The 22,000-nt window shown below is 40.5% G+C and overlaps 1 protein-coding gene across 3 annotated transcripts in view; it reads left to right on the forward strand.

Annotated features, from left to right (window-relative positions):
* epha8 (eph receptor A8) overlaps positions 1–22,000 on the forward strand; it is a 158,662-nt gene that overhangs the window by 77,438 nt on the left and 59,224 nt on the right. For all 3 annotated transcript variants that reach the window (XM_017714811.2, XM_017714812.2, XM_017714813.2), the window contains exon 3: positions 10,197–10,860. In XM_017714811.2, coding sequence (XP_017570300.2) covers positions 10,197–10,860 — 664 coding nt within the window. The remainder of the gene's footprint in view (positions 1–10,196; positions 10,861–22,000) is intronic.

Below are 22,000 nucleotides of genomic sequence, written 5' to 3' on the forward strand. Positions count from 1 at the left end.
AAAGAAAACTGTGCTAGAAAACAAAATCTGGACGACCGTGATGTAGAGGTTTCATAGACTGATGGATCTAAATTTGGATTATTTGGCTTGTAAGAGGCAGAAAATGCAACCAACTTCTAAGACTGAACTTTGGAGGTGTGTAAAAATATCCCTGCAGATTTCTTTGAAAAGTAGAAAGCAAGTCTCCTGCATAGAACAGAAGCTGTGATAAAGGCTGTGGAGAAGGGGGCATGGGCGAGCGCCGAATACGGAATGGAGAAGCCGGTCTGGCTGAACCAGCGGGCTAAGTAGCTGATGATGCCCACCTGTGCCTTGTTTCTGCCAGCCTACTTATAGCAATCTCTCCCTTCAGTAGGCGGCAGAGCCCTGAGAGAGAAGGAAACGTGAAGGCGCGAGAGCAGAACCGGGCCGGACCGAGCCGACTGAGTGGAGCTAAACAAGCAGAAGAGAAAAAGGACTGAAAAGTCCCCGCGAGCCGGGCCTTGTTTTGTAGGCTCAAAAGTTTTGTTTGAGAAAATAAAAGAAAGCTCTCCGCCTTCACCCCCTGCCCCTGGCGCCTTTCCTCCACCCACCATTAAAAATCATCAAAGAGTAAAAACTGAATTTTATTTATGTTTAGACGTTGAGGCTTCTGTGTAAATTCCTGTTAGGTTTTCAGTTTTTTTACCCTTTTCCTATTTTTATGGCTGGAAATTTCATGAAAGGGTGGTCTCTGAATTTGCACAGTAGTGCTGTAACAAATGGGCTGACGAGGCAAACCAGGAGGTGGGTTTCAAGTGTGAGCACATTTTATGTGAGTCCTTATGTGGATATTCCAGACCAAATGTAAGCAGATCATCAGGAACCGTAGAGGAAAACACACCAAAACATGGTAACAAAGGAAACTTCTAAGAACATGAACTGACTGGGTAAACTATGAAACACTAGTCTAGACTAATACAAAGAAAACATGAGCAGGGAAAGAACATCAAGGCTACGTTCACATTACAAGCCACATTGCTCAAATCCGAACTCTCTGGCATGATGGTTCACACTCATTTAGGTAACTGATTCACATCGGTCATTAATGTGATGAACCAGCTCCTGAACTGACCCTCGTGAGCTCCTCCTACTCAGTGACGTCACGTGGCTGAATCACTGCATCATCAGCACAAACTAACGAGCAGAACGAGCTTCGCTGAGAAGATCATTAACTCTGATCAGCTCTCAGCTTCATTATTAGAGCCAGACGGAGGAGAAAAAGGTGAGATGAGCTGCTTTTCCACCGTTTACAGGCTTTAACTTCGTTTGGCGCTGCTGCCAGAGTAACGCTGAATGATGGTACATGTGCAGTGGAAAAAAGCACATGACTTCCGATCTGACTGTCACATTAAGGTCGCATGGCCACCAGTCAGATATTTATCTGATCTAGGACCACATATGAAAGTGGCTCAGGTCACATTTGAAAACGTCAGATTTGTGTCTCCACACAGCCCTGAAAACATCATGGCAAAAATCTGAGCTTCAACCTGGTAATGTGAACATAGCCCAAGACCACAAACCTACAATGCTGGCTAGGGAACCGTGGAAACATAGGAGTATACACACTAGCACAGAAGACAAGGAACACCTGAAACTCATGAGAGGGCAGGGCTAGGAAACAAGGATCAGGTGAAGGCTGAAATCAGGGCCACAACAAAAGCACGTGGCACAGGAAAACAAAGGCACATAGTAGATATAAATAAAAGCACATGACACAGGGAAACAGGAAAACAAGGGCACATGGCAAGAAAACAAGGGCAAAAACAGAGAAAGAGAGAGAGTGACAGAATGTTACAACTGCATATCATGATACTGTTTTTGTTTAGTTCGTGTTGTGTTGTCCACATCACCCACCCACATTTCAAAGCGATAAAACAAGAAAATGTGCAGGCGCCACAAAAGCTTAGCCATAATTAAGACATCTGTCTTCACCGATAAGCAATCCAATGCAACCATGTCTGTATACATCTCTCTAGATGACAGCTCTCATCAATAAACTCCTGGGATGCAGATTATCTCCGATAGTGTTTGCTTGTCTAAAATGACTACTTTCACATTTACAGTTGTTTTGCGTTTCCCACACTTTGAGAAGAAAGGCACAGAGGGGCATTTAAACAGAATCTGTTGTGGATTTACTGAAATTTGACAGGTGTCTTGGAAGAAAGGAGGACAAAAACAGCTCACAAAAGCCTTTGAATGATTCTCCCCGATGTACTGAATCCAGCGTTTATGTGGCTTCACCACATCACATAAATTTATTTCCTCAAGATGGAGAAAACCCCATCTGGTACATGCCTTCACTTCTTTATCGTCCTGTGTCTGCTATCTTTTCCTTGTATAATGTTTAGTGTCTCTGAATGTAAGGTCATTGGATGCTGTACCAATTACCCAGTAGGTGTGGAACAATCTTTAGAAACCTTTTGTTGAAACGGTACACGTGTTCAACAGAAGCTCAAACAACCGAGTTGGAGGAAAAGAGGGAAAAAAAGTGCACAAAAAACAAAAGCAGGGACGAACTGTGAGGGTATGCGGATATGGAAATTATGGAGATTGGCCTCATTTGCATACAAAGGTGGTTAAAGCGCTGAAGAATCTCAGAACACGATGTTCTAAAATTACACAAATCTGATATATTTTGTGAAGGATGACCATGGCGTAGCGGAATAAACTAAAAAAGAGGTTCAGGTAAACTGTGTTGAGAATAAATGATTCATACAAGCCTGAAAACTTTCTTTAACGCTTGCAAAGAAAGTTAGTTTTTTAAAGACTCCATTTCTTGTAGACTTTCGGTAACATTGCCTGGGATGTTTGGATTCATATGGGCTCATATGATAGGCATCTGTGGTCCAAGGGCATTTTGGTACTTTGAAGGAGGTTTTAGAAAGCAGCAGAAACATTGAAGACACAGTGAGCGCGAGTCCAAGGTATTAATTACCACAATGAGCTTTTTTGTGCTTCTCCCTCGGGAAGGACGAGCCGAGACAAGTTAGCCAATCAGCTGTTTTGGAAGCCCCACATCTGAGCAAAGGCTGGGTTCAGTGGAGCTGAGCTGGAGGCTTTTCCGGGGTCACCGCTCTCCCTTTCAATTAGGCCCGGCTCAAGCAATAATTCATGCAGAGGGCGTCCTGAGGGAAACCTTTGGGAGTCGTGTCCCGAGATAACGCTAACACCACTCTCACCACTCGCAGCTCTCCAACACGACTGAAGAGCTGTTACAGTTTCATTGCTGTTAACAAACTCCAAAGGAGGCCTGCGTGTTCAAATACAGCACTGTGCAAAAGTCAGAGACCACTTTATTCATTTAATTTCCAGTCAAAAAACTTTCTAAATGCAAAATATTTTTCACTATCAAGTGTGTACAACCAGCCAACTTCCATTCCTTTCAGGAAAAGAGTTATGTTGGGTTTCTCATGTTCAGAATACATGCTTACAACTTGATGTGACATGATGTCCAGTGGGGAACCTGCAGGGCCTTCTATGTTGTTAGGGAAGTCCTAATAATTTCTCGAAAGTAAGAAAATACCTGTCTGTATTTATTAGTTGTTTTTTTTTCCTTTGGGTTTCTTTTTTCTTTTCTAGTCATACTCGTATTTCATTTTTAAGTCTTGGTTGGAAACAAAAGTGTAAATTCTTGGAACACCCAACAGAAATTTGTCCAGTCTGGATTTTTTTCTCTGTGGTATCTAGGCAGATACAGCTATAGGGGGCTCTTCCAATGCTTTGGACTTCAGGAGCTAAACAGAAGACCTGACGCATCAGACCAATCACACATATAATTAACAACTGACAATGGTATACTCTCAGGACAAAAGGCAGTAAACTATCTACCCACGAGGGCAGGGCCCCTCTTGTCACTGTGGTGGTACCCTTGAGGGTAAATCTCAGTACTATATAACTGAAGCATAATCCACTGAAATTATATTTTCTAAGTTGTATTGACTCCACACACCCAGCCTCGCCTCCAGGCTTTTATTTTACTGTCTGTTTTAAAATATTTGGTTATGAAAAGGTACAAATACAAACCTTTCACCTGGACAAACTTAACAAATGATCACAATCAGACCGTGAAAGCACTGCTGTACCTGTAAGGGAACCTTTACGTTGTTCATACCTTGACAAACGAAAAACGTACCTGCACAGTGCATCAACCAATCATATTTTGATTTATAAGGAGTGGAGCCAGTTTTAAGGGAAAGGAAACATCAGTCTAGAACTTCTGGAAGTCCAACATATGTTACTAAGCGTGAATATGAGTGGTAGCCTGTGTTTGTGATGGAAAACAGCTGAAGCTCTATGCCAGGAATTTTACTGAAAGAGTCACTGTAAAACTGCTAAGTAAAATCTATGTTAATGTGTCTTGTGCAAGCTTTAAATGTCTGTCTTTAATCTAAAAGTTAACATTATCGTCAAGGTTTTTTTTTTTTTTTGACCAAGTTTTGACATTTATGGCATGAACTGATAGTCCCAGTTCACCACCATTAATGTTGATGTATTTTTGTTTCAGGCTTGAGACAAACATTCTGCCCATTTTAGCCTTTTCTCTGCCCTAACATACTGACTTCAACTGAGGAAAGGCTTGATATAAGCCCGCTTTGCATCAAAAAAGTGGACCAAAAGACCAGAAGGACATACAAGGATTGGGATCCACTCATGTATGCAACAGGTGGAACAAAAAAAAGAGATTCCAGGCATTGACTGGCCGCTGTCTGATGTCCTGACCACTGGCGTGCCACTATAACACACATGCCTCATTTCACGGTCATCCCAAACCTCTGGCGGTGGCTGCCTGTGGCCGGCTTTGCCCTGCACTATCAGAGCTGTTTGTCATGCCAGTGCTGTGAAGTCTGTGTAGAAGAATGGGCAGGTGGGGGATTAGACTCAGAGAGCGCCGCGTTACGGGTGAAGCCCGAGGCTTCCTCTGCTTCCCTCTGCCAGAACGCTAAACCCACCGCCTCTAGGTCCGCATGCGACGTGCAGCCTAGCGCTGAGAGAAAGCTCCTGGGTGTGGTTAGGGCTGGGGGCTAAGTGGTGGTCTCTCTCTCTATCCATACTCCCTCTGACTGATACTCACTTGTCGTCTATACATCACATTGCAATAACATTCATTATTTAGAGTTTGTGCACAGTTTGTCCATTCCAAGCGATCTGAACCGATTTCTCCAAGTGATGAGCTGAGGGGGCTGTAAACTCCCATCTCTTTACTTTTAACTCTTTTTTTAATACAGTTCATGTATAATTGCTTAGTTACATAATTAGCTACACTGTTTATTATTTGTTGAATGTCCATACATTCTATTCCAGCTAATTCCAGCATTGCATATTTTCATATCTTTTTAAATGGTCCCAAATGACATAAAACCTAGGTTTACTTCTTTGTTTAACCCTTTAAAATCCCAGGCTTATTACATACAAAGGCTTATTATTCGGTAACTACAGGGCCTTTAATGCAAACTGGTTGAGTTATTCATTGCACTTCAGTTTGTTGTGCTTTGTGAATGATTCGCCTGCAAGACGCTACAGAATGACCAGACTACGAAGAGCTTTAATTCAGTGTTTTCACTCCAGGTTTGGAGCCACTGCTCTGTATAGTTTAGTGTTTCTCTGCTGTTCCCACCTCGTTCAGCTCCAGAAGGGATTAATTAGCTAATAATATCAGGAATTTTAACTAGGAAACCACAGTTATGCAGGGCAGGGGTTTCAGGACTGGAACTAACTGCACCAGCAAACTTACAGAATCACGTCCGTCGCATCACGGCATCGTTTTCCATCCCACAACATTCAGTCTGATATTTAACGTTTGTTTCTCCATTCAATAATTCATTTAAATCAGAAACAGAGAGCAAAGCTATAGTGGTGGTCTGCAGCTCCATTAGGGGGACGACTGTTTATCTCTCAGCTGGGAACATTAGCTAAAGCTAAAGGCCTGCATTGCTCACTTCTGTGTTAATTAGCTGATGTTGTTTCCCTCCTATGATCACAGAGTTTTTCTCCTCTTTACGCAACACCATGGGGTCCTTTACCCACCCTGACGTGAAGAGCCGGTGGGCTTCTGTGCTTTTAGAGGCTTTGAGAGGCTCTCCAGAATAGGGAGAGGGGCAGAGTCTGAGATAAATATATTAGAAAAACACAGATTTGGTAGTTTTCCACCACTTTAAGTGGGACCACGGGTTCAGGGGGAAACTAAGGATCTCAGCCTGTTTTATGGACTTTGTCAAGGTCACGTTTTTTCTCTTCCAAAGTAAGGAGAGTAATTTTAGCCATCTTTCACCTCTAGTTATTTTTGTGCAGAGCAGCGAAGCCAGAAATCCAGGCCCTAATATGGTGGCCACAATGGAAAAATCACATCACTGAAACCCTAGAATAGAAGTGTGTAATAAATTTTGGATCAATGGGCAGGTCCCTGGCCATGTAAAGGGTTTTATTAAAAGTTTCAGGACGTACCATTCACTCCCCAGTCCAAAATACAGTGCACAATACGTGTTCAGCTTCTTTGTTTGATGTGTCCGTCTCCTTTTCTCAGTGAGGTTCTTCTTGACAGCTTCACATCCTTTCAGACCCACAGCGCTGAGTCATCTTCTCACAGTGGAAGGATGGACAGAAACACCTGTAGATATTTATTTATTTATTTTTTCCCAGAAGCTTGATTTTCTCCTCTCTCTCAAAGATATGAGCGTTAAGTACTGCTTATCTGATGGGGACAGATTTGGTGGTCTGCCAGGTCTTCCATTGATTGTCCTCTGCCATATGCATCTTTTATCGAATCTCCTCAGAAATATCCCCTGAATATCTTATTCTTCACGGACATTCTGACTAGAGAATCTGCAACAGACTCTGATGGAGGTTCTGATGACACAGGTCCAAACCCCAGTGAGGAAGCCAAGGTCACCACCTCAGCCATCCCTTTAAAACCACAGTGTAAAAGATGTTCTTAACAATCCCAATGAAATAGTTTCATCACAATCAAATCATTATAAAATATCTCCTATTTATGATTCTGGCATCAACGGAAGACTCAGAATCTGCAGAAGTTCTCTACTTGTGTCTATAAGCTACGAGTGAGAAGTAACGAAAGGAAATGTAAGAAGATGCCAACACCATAGGTGCCAACCTACAAGGGTTAATGACCTCACAGTATTCAGTGCTCATTTATGCCACTGAGTTACAGCCAGAGTAAGATGGGAGGAGGGAGCTCAGAGCTCTGAGAGATGAAAGCCAGTTTGTGGGCCCATTAAAATGGAATCCCACCCACTCTCCTGTTCACCCCATGGGGACCTTCCCCCATACAGTCAAGCTGAAGGTCCTTCAGAGTGCAGCTTGTGTTCAACTGGCCGCATTTATAATTTGATGAGCTGGCAGAGAGAGCTGAGCTAATTGCCCGCGTTCTGCTAAGTCCAGATGTCAGCCCTGTCAAATCTTCTTTCTGGACACCTCCATCCACATTCCTTTTGAACGGGTTTCCTCAGGAGTGGTGTATGGGTGCCTCTGTCTTCTGACATTGAGAGCTTTTTGGCACTCAAGGCCAAAAAGAATGGAGCTGAGATTTGCTTGTTGTAAAATGGGTGACACTTCTCTTGACCCCTGCTTCATAACACTGACATAGCCATGCCATAACACACAATGGCAGATGCCATATGCCATCATGAGGTACCATTACCTGTAAGTGTTATGACAGATGTCATAATGTTTGTAATTATGACCACTTAGAGAGCCATGCGTTGAAGTGTGCTTCCACAAAGTGTATTCAATATGAAACATATTTCTAATATTTACACTTTAACCCCTTAAATGGCCAGTGTGCAAATAAACTTTGGGCCTACTGGTGGGCCTTGGCCATTTAAGGGGTTAAATTAAAAAAGTTAGTGTTGGGCTTCTTTAAAGATTTTAGTTAATTGAGTTTTGAATAGTAAATTAATGGAGCAAGAATCTGTGTTTAATGCCCTATGAACTTATTTGTAGGTCAAATAATTCAGCATTTTAAAGCAGGCTGTACACTCATTTTTAAGTTAGAACCCCCAATTTATTTACAGTGTGCAGATTTATACTAAATGTAGTTGACATTTCAGGCTGATTTACACTTTTGCAGATACGTACATGAAGGTGTCTCTGTCAAGGTGCAGAAGGTGCACAAGCCACTCCAAAATCTCAACATGGCATGTGAATCTGCCAAGTTGGGCACCAAATCGATGCTGATTGTTAGTCCAGTGGTGTGGGTGGTGGGATGACCCAAATGATGATCACCCCAAACCAGAATCAGAACAAAATTTAAGGGCTTGTTGCATCAATTGGATCGTTTTTTTAGATCTCACCTGAATTCACGAAAACGCATCCTGACCGCATGACAATTGAAATGCTTAAGTCATATTTAAAGATGGTCAGAGATGAGTCCTGAAGTGAAAATGAGATGGGACGTGATATCTGTTCAATACAGTTACATAAGCGCCTACTGAGTGCTTGCTGACTACCAGGACAGACAATAGACAAGAAGAACGCAAAGAGGAGGATACATGTGGCTGGAGTCTTCCCAAAACCAAGCACCTTCTTGCACTCTGGGCTCTGGGCTAAGTTATATAGTAATGGGGAAAAAAGTAAAAAGAAATAAATAAACTCAAATGGAAATGATGTGTGTTGGTAAATTGGATTTTGTGCTGGTAAAAACCAGTAGAACCTCACCTGACTTTGCTGGGGACCCCTTTGAGTGAAAAGTGTAAATGGAATCTAGCCAAACTTCATCCAGATACAATCCAGACACGATACACAAGTTTGTGCAAGGCTTCAATAGAGCAGCCCATAGATCAAAAGGCAGAAGAAGTGTGACGTAACATGCATTTATATAGAGGGAGCAGAAAAACACATGGCTTTCCACTTCTCTTCCGTTTTACACTGTGGTTTGGACACTGCCCCCTAGTGCATGAGTTCATGTTAAGCGCAAGAATGTTGGCAGACAACCCTGCAAACCTCCGTGCACAACGCCCGCACATGTTCACAGGTGCACAGTATAACTCAGCCTTCGGAGGAGAGCACGCTGTGGCCTCTGAGAGTCTCTGCAAGCTACACGTTAACTCGTTAACTCCTTCTCAGCATCTCCAGGCTCATACATTCCCTTTTACAGTAAAACTCATTACGTAATGCCTGTAAAACCACATGAATGGCAGGGGTGGACAGTAACTGAGTAAATGTAATTAGTTTCTGTACTTAAGTAGTTTTTTGTGTATCTGTACTTTACTTAAGTTTTTCCATTTTGGGCGACTTTTTACTTTCACTCCACTACATTTCAAAGTCAAATATCTCACTTTTTACTCCACTATGTTTCTTTTGGTTTATGTGTCAAAAAGTCAAAAGGTCCAGCGGTCACTTTGTTTAGAGCTGGTTTTGACCGGTTGTGTCATACCGACCCAGTGCAGCACACGGTTCAACGTCAGAGCAGCAGTGTCAAATTTTGGGAGCACATACGTCGACCTAAATGATGAACTAACCTAACTTATATAATATGTACATATATGACATATGCAGTCATGACTGTCATGTGTCCTTTTTTCTGAATTTATACACTTTCATTTTATAGTAAATGAGTTTGGGCTGGTTTATGTTTATGAACAGACGCCTACAGATCAACATAGTAAAGGAGCTCATCTGTGATCCTGAGTTTAAAGCCAGTTTTTATTCAACTTAAACTTGGAACTAAGTTGTAAATAAATCTGAAACTGAAACTTTGCTTGTGTGTAAAAAGTGATTTCAGAGCCACTCGGTTCTCCCTGATGGAAACTGTTTACCTTCAGTGTTTTGTGCTTCTGATCATTTTAATAGACGTCAGCGTCACTAATTAATGACGTTCTATTAAAAGACTGGTTTACCAAGAGAGACGCTGGAGGACTTTCACCTGAAATGAGTTCATGAAGCCAGTCTGGTTATAAAAATGATAACAGGACATCAGAGCCAGAATTACTCTTTTAGTACTTTTACTTTATACTTAAGTACATTTGAAGGGAAATACTTTAGTGCTTTTACTCAAGTGGAGGTCTAAAGGGAGGAACTTCTACTTTTACTGGAGGAATATTTACCTTGTGTGTCTCTACTTTAACTCAAGTACGTGATTTGTGTACATCCACTGCTGATGAATAATAAAATGGAAACAGCATTTGCAGTAGAGATCATTTCCTTGTGTCTTCTTTTCCCAGTGGGACGCCATTAATGAAATGGACGAGTACTTCAGCCCCATCCATACTTACCAAGTGTGCAACGTCATGAGCCCCAACCAGAACAACTGGCTGCGGACTAACTGGATCCAGCGTAACGGCGCCCACCGCATCTACATCGAGATCAAGTTCACGCTGCGAGATTGCAACAGCATGCCTGGAGTGCTGGGAACGTGCAAGGAAACGTTCAACCTCTACTACAACGAAATGGACCGTGACATGGGCACCACGATGTGGGAGAGCCAGTTCTCCAAGATCGACACGATTGCGGCTGACGAGAGCTTCACCAACGTGGACCTGGGGGTTCGGAGACTCAAACTCAACACAGAAGTGCGGGGCGTGGGGCCGCTCAGCAAACGAGGCTTCTACTTGGCTTTCCAGGACATCGGCGCCTGCATCGCCATCGTTTCCGTGCGAGTTTATTACAAGAAGTGCACGGGCATGGGTCGGAACTTGGCCGTGTTCACGGACGTGGTCACGGGGGCTGACTCGTCATCGCTGGTGGAGGTCAGGGGTCAGTGTGTGGACCATGCTGAGGAGAGGGACACACCCAAGATGTACTGCAGCGCTGAGGGGGAATGGCTCGTTCCTATCGGGCGATGCGTGTGCAGCGCAGGCTTTGAAGAACACAGGGAGTCTTGCATTGGTGAGTGACGTTGTGAAGTCCACTCCCACAAATATTCTGCAAGTACAGAACCTAAATCTATCTACTCTTTGATGGTTCTTCAAGGGTTCTTTAGTAAATGAAACAGCGTAGAACCAAGAACAGACTGATGGAGAATGTGCTGTAGATGGTTCTATATAGAACCTTTTTGAAAAGTGTTCTATATAGCCCCAGAAACGCTCTGCTATTATTACAAGCTCAACATCATAACAATAGAAGAACCCTTTATGGTGCTATTTAGAAAGCATTTAACTCTTAAACGAACCTGTTCTTGATACTTATTTATCATTCTGGCCTGAATATGTGCACAGCATGCTGATGATATTGGGATCACTCATAAAATCTGAGCAAATATTAGAAAACAAGATTAACTAAAAACAGTGAACACGGTTCTAGATAGCACCAAAAAGGTTCTTTTATTGTTACAACTTTGACATTGTGACAACAGCATGAATACATACTACAGTAAATTTTGCAATGTGTATTTAATGATGCATAGGGTTCTTTTAGTGTTCATGATTCTACATAGAACCATGTTCTTTACTAAAGAACCCATGAAGAACCATTATTTTTAAGCGTGTAGGCTAAATATCTTGAGTCAAATCAAACGTCAATGTGAACTACATTTCACTATAAGCCAATACGACGACAATAACATCTAGATATTTTACAGATATAATATCAAATATATTGATAATATCAGATATTATTGATATCTAATATATCAAATGGATGCTGAAAACATATCCAAAGCATTAAAACAAGAGAACTTGTTAAAGGTTACTGGCATGTGGCTGTTGCCGTTGCTGCCTGCGTCCTTTTTTTTTTTGGAAATTCAAATAATAATAATGCGCTTCCATGTGTTCAAATGTTTCCTTCACTACTTATATATTAGCATATATATATATATATATATATATATATATATATATATATATATATATATATATATATATATTAGTTAGACAGCATAACATAAGCATGATGAGAGACTGTAGAGCATGACAGCAGAAAACATCGCAACACATAAAAGCACATATAACACTTATTATAGTGATGTTATAGGCGATAGTGATGTTGCTGCTCTATGTGGTCACAGTCAAACCAAAGCTGACACAGACTCATCTCTGACCATGGTTACAATCAATCGGTCTCCTCAGAGGTGGGAATATGTCTTACGCCTGCATACATGAGTCATAACTCCAGTGCATTAAGTAATGGAATTTGATGGTAAAACTAACAGACCTGCTGTGTGTGTGTGTGTGTGTGTGTGTGGATAACATGGGCAGGCTGCTGACTGGCTACAGCTGCTAAAGGAGACCCCTACGCTGGCCACTTGTGATAATTTAAACATTTCGACAATAGCAACAATATTTTCTATAAAATCATTTCATATTAGGCCTAGTCATTCTAAAATGAAAGACTATGTGCATTTAAAAATCTGTTTGAGGAGATTAAAAACGAGTTAGCGCTTGTATGCAGGATAATGATCTGGGTGGTCTGAGGGTGCTGACGTTATCAGGCCAGCGGTAAATATGCTCGCTGTCTGGGGTTTGGAAAACATTAAGCCAATTCACACTAGAAAGCAAAACCAATAAGTTGTAATCCTACTGGTCTCCTTTGCTCTTTTTTCAGTAGGAACTTTTGAGGCTTTCAGTAGTTTCTGATCAAGTCTCGGGTTTGGTACTTGTCTCAACATTGTGCAATACAAACAATTAATAGCGAATAGAAGCTCTCAAACATAACAGAATAACACATGCGCTGCTTTCCGGAGAAGACGTCACCAATGTGTGACTTGCATGTGCATGTACGTGTGAGAGACTGAAAAACGTGTTAACGTTGCCTCATGTTCTCATTTATTCGATTATTGTTTTATTTTTTCAACATTTAAATGATCTTATGTCTCTGATAGGGGGACAAGGATAAAATGTGCTTTGTAGAAATATCGCTAACCCCTGGTTCTGGGTCAAAATGAGCCACCAGGATAACGCTGGTCATTACTGAAGCTGGTTATTTCCTATATGTCTATTTACTGTCCCGTTGCTTTCTTGCTGATAGACTGACCTCGTTTGGCCACCTCTGTATGTCTTAGGCATTTCAATGTTATGGTAATTAGATACAATTAATTAAGCCCATCGGGTAATTAAACTTTAAGCAGCTAAAAGCAGACGTTCGGAGATAAGTTATGGAACAGTAGCTCTAGCAGAATATCCACGTCGCCTGCTTTCCTTCCATGCAGCCCAGGCTCTTCTGGGTTTGACTTGTTTTGACAGCTCACTGGCAAAGCACAATTCTGAATTATGCAGCATTGCTAAGAATGTCTTCATGCCTATAAGGTTCAGAAGCTCTCTATTAGCATTTTGTGTAAAGATCATTTCTTGTTTTCCTTGCCACCCACAGCTGTTTTACCTAGAAGATGTATGATGCATTATTGTCATAGAATGAAAATATGAGAGAAGAGTTTTTAAGACTTTATTAGCTTAAAGCTGCATGTCTGTTTTTTTTAGCACGCTACACTCCGCCTTAATCTAGGCTGGATTAAAGTGGATCTTTAGGCATTAATCTCAATATCAGACAGCAGCATGGGAGCTTTCTAGGAATTTAGAGGCCTATTGATTTCCAGAAATTCAACTAGATGTCTATAATAGTTCATGTTAATTTCATGGAATTGTTGTGCATGTTGTATTTGAAGTCTTGAAATATTATTTGTTTTTTCTTTTGGTTAGATGAAGGGTTAAACTCTTGACAGGCCAAAAGAAAAATGAACCAATCATTTTCCATCCTGTATCTAGGTAGGCAAATAAAAGCATATCTGTAAATAAAATGTACTGTAAATTTAACAGATAATTCTGTCATTCACATTACATATTATTCTGTGTATCTAAAGGACAATTTCTTCATTTCACATATGAAACATTTCACAATTTTACATTTTTTTAGTAAAAAAGTGTTTCTTTTGGCTCAAATAAGAAAAATCTTCCATGGAACTCAATCAATATCACCCATTATTAACAAGCTGCAGATTCGGCAATATCAGTAAAAATGCTGTTATAATGTGGAAATGATTCATGACTTTTTGCTCTGTGAAATTACTAGAATTTAAACACATGAAAGGTAACTACCTACTGTTTGTTGACATTAGCTAATGAAAGCTTGTCTTCATAACCTTGAACTCTTAGCAAATTTTTAAACAATTGACCTCAGCAGTGAGTTTATCACAATATACATTAGAATAAAGTCATATTCATAATTCAGATAAACATAAAAACAATAAAAAGTAACAAGAATTGTAGTTTTTTCTACACTGTTGGCTAGTGAACATTTAAAGTTGTACTATATAAGTTTTGGGAATTTGGAGCCCTCTCTGGTGCAAATGTGCAATTGCACCTAGCTACTTTTTCACCACTGTGAAATTCAAATGTTGTTCATAACTTTGTTTCTACGTGATAACATATATAAGGGTGAGTAGATTGTAGACCAATAGAATCCGTGTTGGAAAAGGAAAGAACCGTGCCAAAAATACACAAGACATGGTTTGGTCGTAACAGTCACGACAGCAGCCAAGCTCACTAGCACCACTCAGAATTCATACAATGTTTGTATAATAACTTGTCCAGGAAAAGGTGCAGAGCAAGAATTTCATTATAGAGGGCAACTGCCTGTTTGTCTGTGCATATAGCAATAAACTACTGAATCTCGAATTTTACGATAATTTACCAACTACTGCTTAAGTAATAAAGTCAGAGGCCACTGGAGTCTTTATAGTTGAAGGTAAAATCTTCAACACCCATGGTCAAATAGCCCATTTTATTCAAAAATAAAGAATGAATAAGTAAATACTTCAAATTTAGCTGAAAGCTGGATGGCCAGGGCTAAGTTCCAGAGAGACAGGTGAAAAGTTGGTATTTGTTCCTTTTCATAACCGAATTTTTTAAAACAGAGCAGTAGAATAAAAGCCTGGAGGCGAGGCGAGGCGGGGGGTGTGGAGTCAGTCCAGCTTAGAACAGATCATTTCAGTGGATTATGGTTCAGTTATGATCCCTGACTAAAGGTTCTGACATGTACCCTTGAGGGTCCCACCCCAGTGACAAGAGGGGAACTGCTCCAGTGACAGTTTCATACCCTTTTTTCTGAGAGTGTATCTGAAGGAAATAAAGCACCTGGAGAACTGTGCCTTGTTTATCTGGAGAACTCCTACTGAACGTCAGCAAGACAAAGGCGTTGATAGTGGGCAAGAAGCAGCAGAGGGGCTACCTCCCCCTCAGGATCAATCGTCCTCCAGTGGAGTGAGTGGACAGCCTGCGGTGCCTTTGTGTCCACATCATCATGCAGGACCCATCACATCAACACCCTGGTGAAGAAGACCTATCAGCATCTTTACTAGCTTGGATGCTTGAGAGACTTTTAACTGCCCTCCACTGTGTTAAAGAACTTTGACACCTGCATCATCGAGAGCATCACCACCCGATTATAGCTTAAGGGGCATTATCCGTATGGAGTCCATCTACAGTAAGCAGTGCTGGACCAAATACAAGAAGATAGTGAAAGACCTCAGCTATCTCAACAACAGGGCTACTCTCTTTATTGTGGTCAGGGATCGGCTTCTGCTCCCTGAAGTCCGTCACTGAGAGAAAGAGGTGGAGCTTCAACCTGCAGGCCAACCAGGACATCTACTAGGACTATTTATACATACACACATACACATACCTGGAGTAACGCGCAATACTCACACACTCGAAATATCACTGTTGTCGGATCAGAACCTCGTATCTCCAAACTGGTAACTTTACAGGAGAAGGAAAAAACCTACTTTATTTTTAATGCAAGTCAATGGAACCAGACGTCGTTCCAACTCATTTTGGGTCGTTTCTTTTGATCCATTTGTCATGAAATTTACACACAATGTAAAGAGCAACAGGTATTTTTAAATTATGTCAAAAACTGAAAAATGGAGATATTAGGTTTTGTTTCCGTCGGCAACGATATACAACATTCTGTCATATTTATAACATTTATAATATTGATTAACGCCTTCTGCTTCTGCACTTTGCATTGGACACATCCTTGTGTTTTATTATGTCCCTTTATTTTAAATTCTTCTTTCCTTTCTTATATTTTTGTTTTTTCTGTTGAGCAATAAAGCTTCATTTGATTTGAAGTAGTAAGTAAAAGAAAGCTCAAAACTAAAGAAAAGCAGGAAAAATGAACAAGTCAGTCGCTATCACCAGATCCATGCTAATGTGTTCCTTTTGCTTCTAATAAGGTTAGTCATTCAGTAATTGGTATGAGTCCACTAGGGCTCGAGTCTTCCTCTCCTGCTCCGTGCCACGATGTGGGTCGGGAGTGAATTGTTAAAGGTTAAGTGTCAGAGTCGGTGGAGCCAGGCTGTCCCGCTTGAACTGGGTCGCTGTGCTAATTTGTCCAGCCACCATGCCGGCTCCCAGTCACGCACATCTCAGAGTCGAGACAGAGCCTGCCATGGCTGACACACACACACATACACACACACACACACTCATGCGCACTGAAGCTTCACGTAGACCGAGGGTCTGCCAGCCCCTCCAACTAGCCTCAAGCGCTGTGGCTCACTGCGGAGGGGCTTGCGTGTTAGCACTATAGAAAACGTCCAAAAGCTTTTTTCCCTTCACTTCGAGCAAGGTTCTGACCGACAGGCTCCCACGCACTTTTTTAAGTGCTGATCAAAACACAGCGATGGCTTCACGTGCCAGGCCTGTCGACTCTGCTTTGGGTCGGTCCGCTCCTGCCGTGGCTCCGGGCCTTCTCAGGCCAAGGGGGGGACATGGAAGGGAAATATCCATTTCAAAGGGGACGAGACAGTACATGTTCACGGGGGTGGCAGGGAGCCTTGTCAGATCCACTCGGTTTGGCGACTTGATTTAACCCACTTACATTCAACGCACAGCCTCTTCCCACATGCTAGAGAGCAGCTGTGGGCTAACTTATTCATGAAGGGTAGTAAACAGGGGCTCGTCCAATAGGATCAAGCTTGGCAAGCCGTGATGGTGATAGTACAGCTTCATTAACCAATATAAATATTGAAAATGGGGGAAAAACAATTGGCATAAAACAGTCAAAGCCCGCCTTTTATTTATTTAATTTTCACTCAAATTGGCTTTTAGGTACCAGGAATTCATTTAGTGTCGTAAACATATAGTCTAGTTCTCTGTGTTCATAGGACTTTTTCTCATATGTTACTCTGATTGGCCTCTAACAGTAGTCAGTGGTTATCATTGGTTAATCTAAATATTTAAAAATAAAAATAAAAAAATAAATATCCAATTAGAGGCAACATTTTTTTTTTTCATGTGCCTCTCATTATTATTATTTTGCTGTCCAGTGTTGACCAAAGGAGGATGGGTTCCCTTTTTTAGGTCTTAGTTCAATGTAAAACATTTCACTGTAAAATTTCCTGTAATTTACTGAACCATATTAACGGTAAATACCAAAAAGTGGCCTGAACTACAAGATGACCATCATGTAGCTGTATTCTGATGTACACCTACAGGAATAAGCTGTAACTAAACTACAGTAAGACCTGTTTTTATATAACTATAAAAGTAATGCTACTAGTTTACTGTAAACCTGCATATCAATAAAAAAGAATTTTTAAATTCAAATAAAGTAAATTCTAAATTAAATCAATTAACCAACTAAATAATTGTTCCAACGTACAAAATTAAAAACCTTTTAAGCTCCAAAATCATCAGAATGAACTGTAAAAACAAACAAAACAAAAAAAAACTGTAAACTTTACACTAATTTACCAGCAGTACAGTTGACAGTAAAGTACTGTATATTTATGGTAAATAATTGTACAGTAAAATACTCTAAAACATTTTCTGGAATACTTAATTGCTTTGTCTGGTGTGTTACTGTATAACTAATACACCACTGAACTTTTACAGTAGGATCCTGTAAAATAACAAAGTAAATTACTGCAAAATAAATATATTTACGTGTACCTTTAAGGGCTTTTCTTCTAAAGGCTTTTCCTGCCACTATTGCCCTTTTCTGGTTCACCTTCATAGTTTTCCACACCTCTGAAGTTCAGTCTTGTACATTGGTTGGATTTTCTGCTTTTCACAATCCAAATAATCCCAAACACACGTAGTGATGTTGCGCTCCGGACACTGGGATGGCCGGTCTGTCTGACCGGGACCGCTTTAGTCATCGACCAGGTCTTGCGTAGTTGTGAGGTGTCCCATTTTCTTTATATGTCAGTTCTTTCTACCCAAAGCTGCGTCCTGCTCTGTGAGCTCGGACTCCTGCTTTTGCAGGCTGGCCTCACCTTCACAATAAGAGTCCTTATAGGCTAAAACCAGAGAGTAATTGTTCTATGCACAATGTTCGCTGAACACACTACAATATAGTCCAGTTCTGGAAACCTTTGTTCCTTTATTAATCTGAATACTCATGTCTTAAAAGATATCCTCACTTCTTTGAAATTAAAATACATTTTTAATACCTACTATTATTTTTTCAAGAGTTTCTGAGCTGTTGCATTGACATGACAGGGAATATATATTTAAAAGCATAATTAAAATGTTGTTCTATTCTTGTTCGGATCTAATTTGTCAATGGCTAAGCAGTTATAACTTGTATGAACTGTGTTCAAACAAAGCTGTTTTTTGCTTCTAAGTGAGTGTTGAGTAATTAAAAAGAAATCCCATAATGCTGCTCATCAGGGTGATTTTCAGGTATGTCCGATATATTTAGTCATCTGTTAATTCAACCAATCCAGCTGTAGTGCTTTCCTATGGCTTATTAAGCTTCGCATTGGTTGGCTGGTTTGACTGAATAGAAGAGAGGGCCTAAGCATTTTAAGTGTGGTTAATTCTGCGTTTGAACCAGTTGAGCTTTCCAGCTTAAATACATGAAATATGTTCATCAAAACAAACACGATCAGAGAAATAAGACTGTGTTGAATTTTGGTTTAGAAAGTCACACATTTAAATGAACATATATTGTGTTTACACAGCATCCCTGCGTAATTAACCTGACGGTTCGGAATTTATGTGGGAGGGTATCCCTGCTGTCCGAAGAAACCTTGCAACTTCATTTTTGACGTTTTTCAGTTTTTGCCTAATTTGAAAATACTTTGAAAATAGTCCTTCCCATTATGTGTAAATTTCAAGGTGAACGGACTAAAAGAAATGTCCCAAAATGACTTGGAATAAAATCTGGTTCTATTGACTTACATTAAAAGTAAAGCAGGTTTTTTCCTTCTCCTGTGAAGTTAGCATTTTGGAGATACGAGGTTTTCTTCCGACAGCAGCGAGACAGGCTTTTCCCATATAACGGTGTTTTAAAACTAACCCTGTTGTGCGGAGGCTGTATTTTAGTCTAGCTAGCTCTCACACTCTTATGAAAAAGAAGCATACTTAAGTACATTGATAGTATTCTTAAATCTTAGAATCTTAAATGTTGTTTTTATTCAATGTGTTTTATGGTAATGGTACCAAAAATATTCTTTTCTAGGTTTTTTTGACAAGTACATTTTTAAAGTCATGCGTTTTAACATACTTAAGTGTGCTTCAAGGAACTTGAAATATAAATATTTTCTAAGCATACTGAAGCATACTTAAACAAAAATATATTTCACGGTCATTAAAATAAGCACATTTCTAAAAGTGTATTTAAAAGCAATGGCTTTTAAAGTTTGCTTTAGCACATTTTGGCTGCATTTTAGTTGTTCAAAATACCCAGCAATCCGATATGAATGTCCGTACACCCAGGAATACACTTAAGTTGCAACGTCTGTTGCTCTATTTCAGTCAGTGTTTAGTTATTTCTAAGGTTTGATTCTAGCTTAATTACTTTTCATAAAAATGAACACAAAGTTTAAGTAATATATTTAAGTGTATTTAGGGAAATACACTGGACACTGAAATACAATTTAAAATGCATTTGAGTGCATTTCAGTTGTGGCATAACTTAGTAAGTGTGTTAGCACATCCAGCAGTATATTCATAAGATATTCCAACATAGAAATATCAGATATGACTACATATTACACACTCAGAAGAACAACTAAAAGCAATTAATTAAATGTTATCTATTAAGTAAAAACACAGATCAGGCATAACGTCCTGACCACCTCCTTGTTTCTACACTCATTGTCCAATTTATCAGCTCCACTTACTGTATAGCTGCACTCTGTAGTTCTACAGTTACAGACTGTAGTCCATCTGTTTCTCTGATACTCTGTTACCCTGTTCTTCAGTGGTCAGGACCCCCATGGACCCTCACAGAGCAGGTGCTATTTGAGTGGTGGGTCATTCTCAGCACTGATGTGGTGGTGGTGTGTTAGTGTGTGTTGTGCTGGTCTGAGTGGATCAGACACAGCAGTGCTGCTGGAGTTTTTAAACACCTCAGTGTCGCTGCTGGACTGAGAATAGTCCACCAACCAAAAACATCCAGCCGACAGCGTCCTGTGACCACTGATGAAGGACTAGAGGATGACCAACACAAACTGTGCAGCAGCAGATGAGCTGTCGTCTCTGACTTTACATCTACGAGGTGGACCGACAAGGTAGGAGTGTCTAATAGAGTGGACACAGTGAGTGGACACAGTGTTTAAAAACTCTAGCAGCACTGCTGTGTCTGATCCACTCATAACAGCACAACACACACTAACACACCACCACCACGTCAGTGTTACTGCAGGGCTGAGAATGATCCACCACCCAAATAGTACCTGCTCTGTGAGGGTCCATGGGGGTCCTGACCACTGAAGAACAGGGTAACAGAGTATCAGAGAAACAGATGGACTACAGTCTGTAACTGTAGAACTACAAAGTGCAGCTATACAGTAAGTGGAGCTGATAAAACGGACAATGAGCGTAGAAACAAAGTCATAATGTTATGCCTGATCGGTGTATATGTATTAAAGTTTGTTTAAATATAAACATTGATTGTATATAGTTTTTATCATTAAAAAAAACTTTTTAAAAGTACATTTAAATGCATTTTTCTTTCACAAACACTATGATTTGTTGACATACTTCAGCATGGTGCCATATTACAGCTGTCCAGAAGGAAATTATGTGTGAATTTTGTGACGCATGCACGCAATTAAAAACATTTCATGGTACAAAACCAGTCTTCAGGGTGAACGTGGAGGAATATCTCTCTGATTGTTCTCAAAATCCACAGATAAGGTTACCACATCAGTACAGGAACATGTCTAAAGGCGTTTTCTACTGGAACCTGTGGAACTTCATGAAATGCCAATGTTACATCCACTATCTAATGTTAGTTTGAGCTCTTCTGTCTCCTACTTCTCAGTAATGTGATCAAGTGTAGCAGTACCATTATTTGTTGGAACAGATGTAAGTCTGTTTGACTAGAAAAAGAACTGGTTGCCCTGGAAATGCTGTCAACTCTTCTTTTTAGGGAGCAGATTAAACAGCTCAGTCATCAGCGAGACATCAGTGGAGCTCTCTTGAGTTGTGAGGAGACACGAATCTGTTCAAGGCCTCTTAGCACTGCCTGCTGCTCGTCATTCACCTGCAAAACGCTCCGTCTCTGAAGCTTAACCTGATAAGATATGAACTTATCCTTACCTGCCATCATCAGAAACACGACTGTTTTTAGGCATATGGGAAGTTTGGCCTGTTACCACCCCACGTTTTGTCTAGGGTATGTGGGATCAGCAACATGTAGCATTAAAATACTGAACTGGTGAGAATTGAGTAGAAGCATGAGGAACAGGCCAGTGTAGAGCTTTTGAAGCCATTTTTATTAAAATGAACATCAAGAAAAACAGAGTGCTGTGATATCTAGTAAGAACCAAACTGGACGGTACCAAAGAATAGAACAAATCAAACGCTTACCTACTCTGGAACAATATTTGGCTAATCTAAGAAAAGAAACAAAAGCCAAATACTCTACACTTCCCTAGGCAGTCATCAAAAGTACATATAGTAGTGCCCAAATACAATACAATAAACTACAATACACAGTGCAGTACAGTAAAATATATATAAGTACAGCTTATAACTCAGTGCTGATTTAAGTGCTGTGTAAAGAGACGGTCTTCAGTCTGTGTTTGAAGACAGTGAGAGACTCTGCTGTTCGGACAGCCGGTGGGAGTTCGTTC

This window comes from Pygocentrus nattereri, chromosome 21, assembly GCF_015220715.1.
Source record: "Pygocentrus nattereri isolate fPygNat1 chromosome 21, fPygNat1.pri, whole genome shotgun sequence".
NCBI lineage: Eukaryota > Metazoa > Chordata > Actinopteri > Characiformes > Serrasalmidae > Pygocentrus > Pygocentrus nattereri.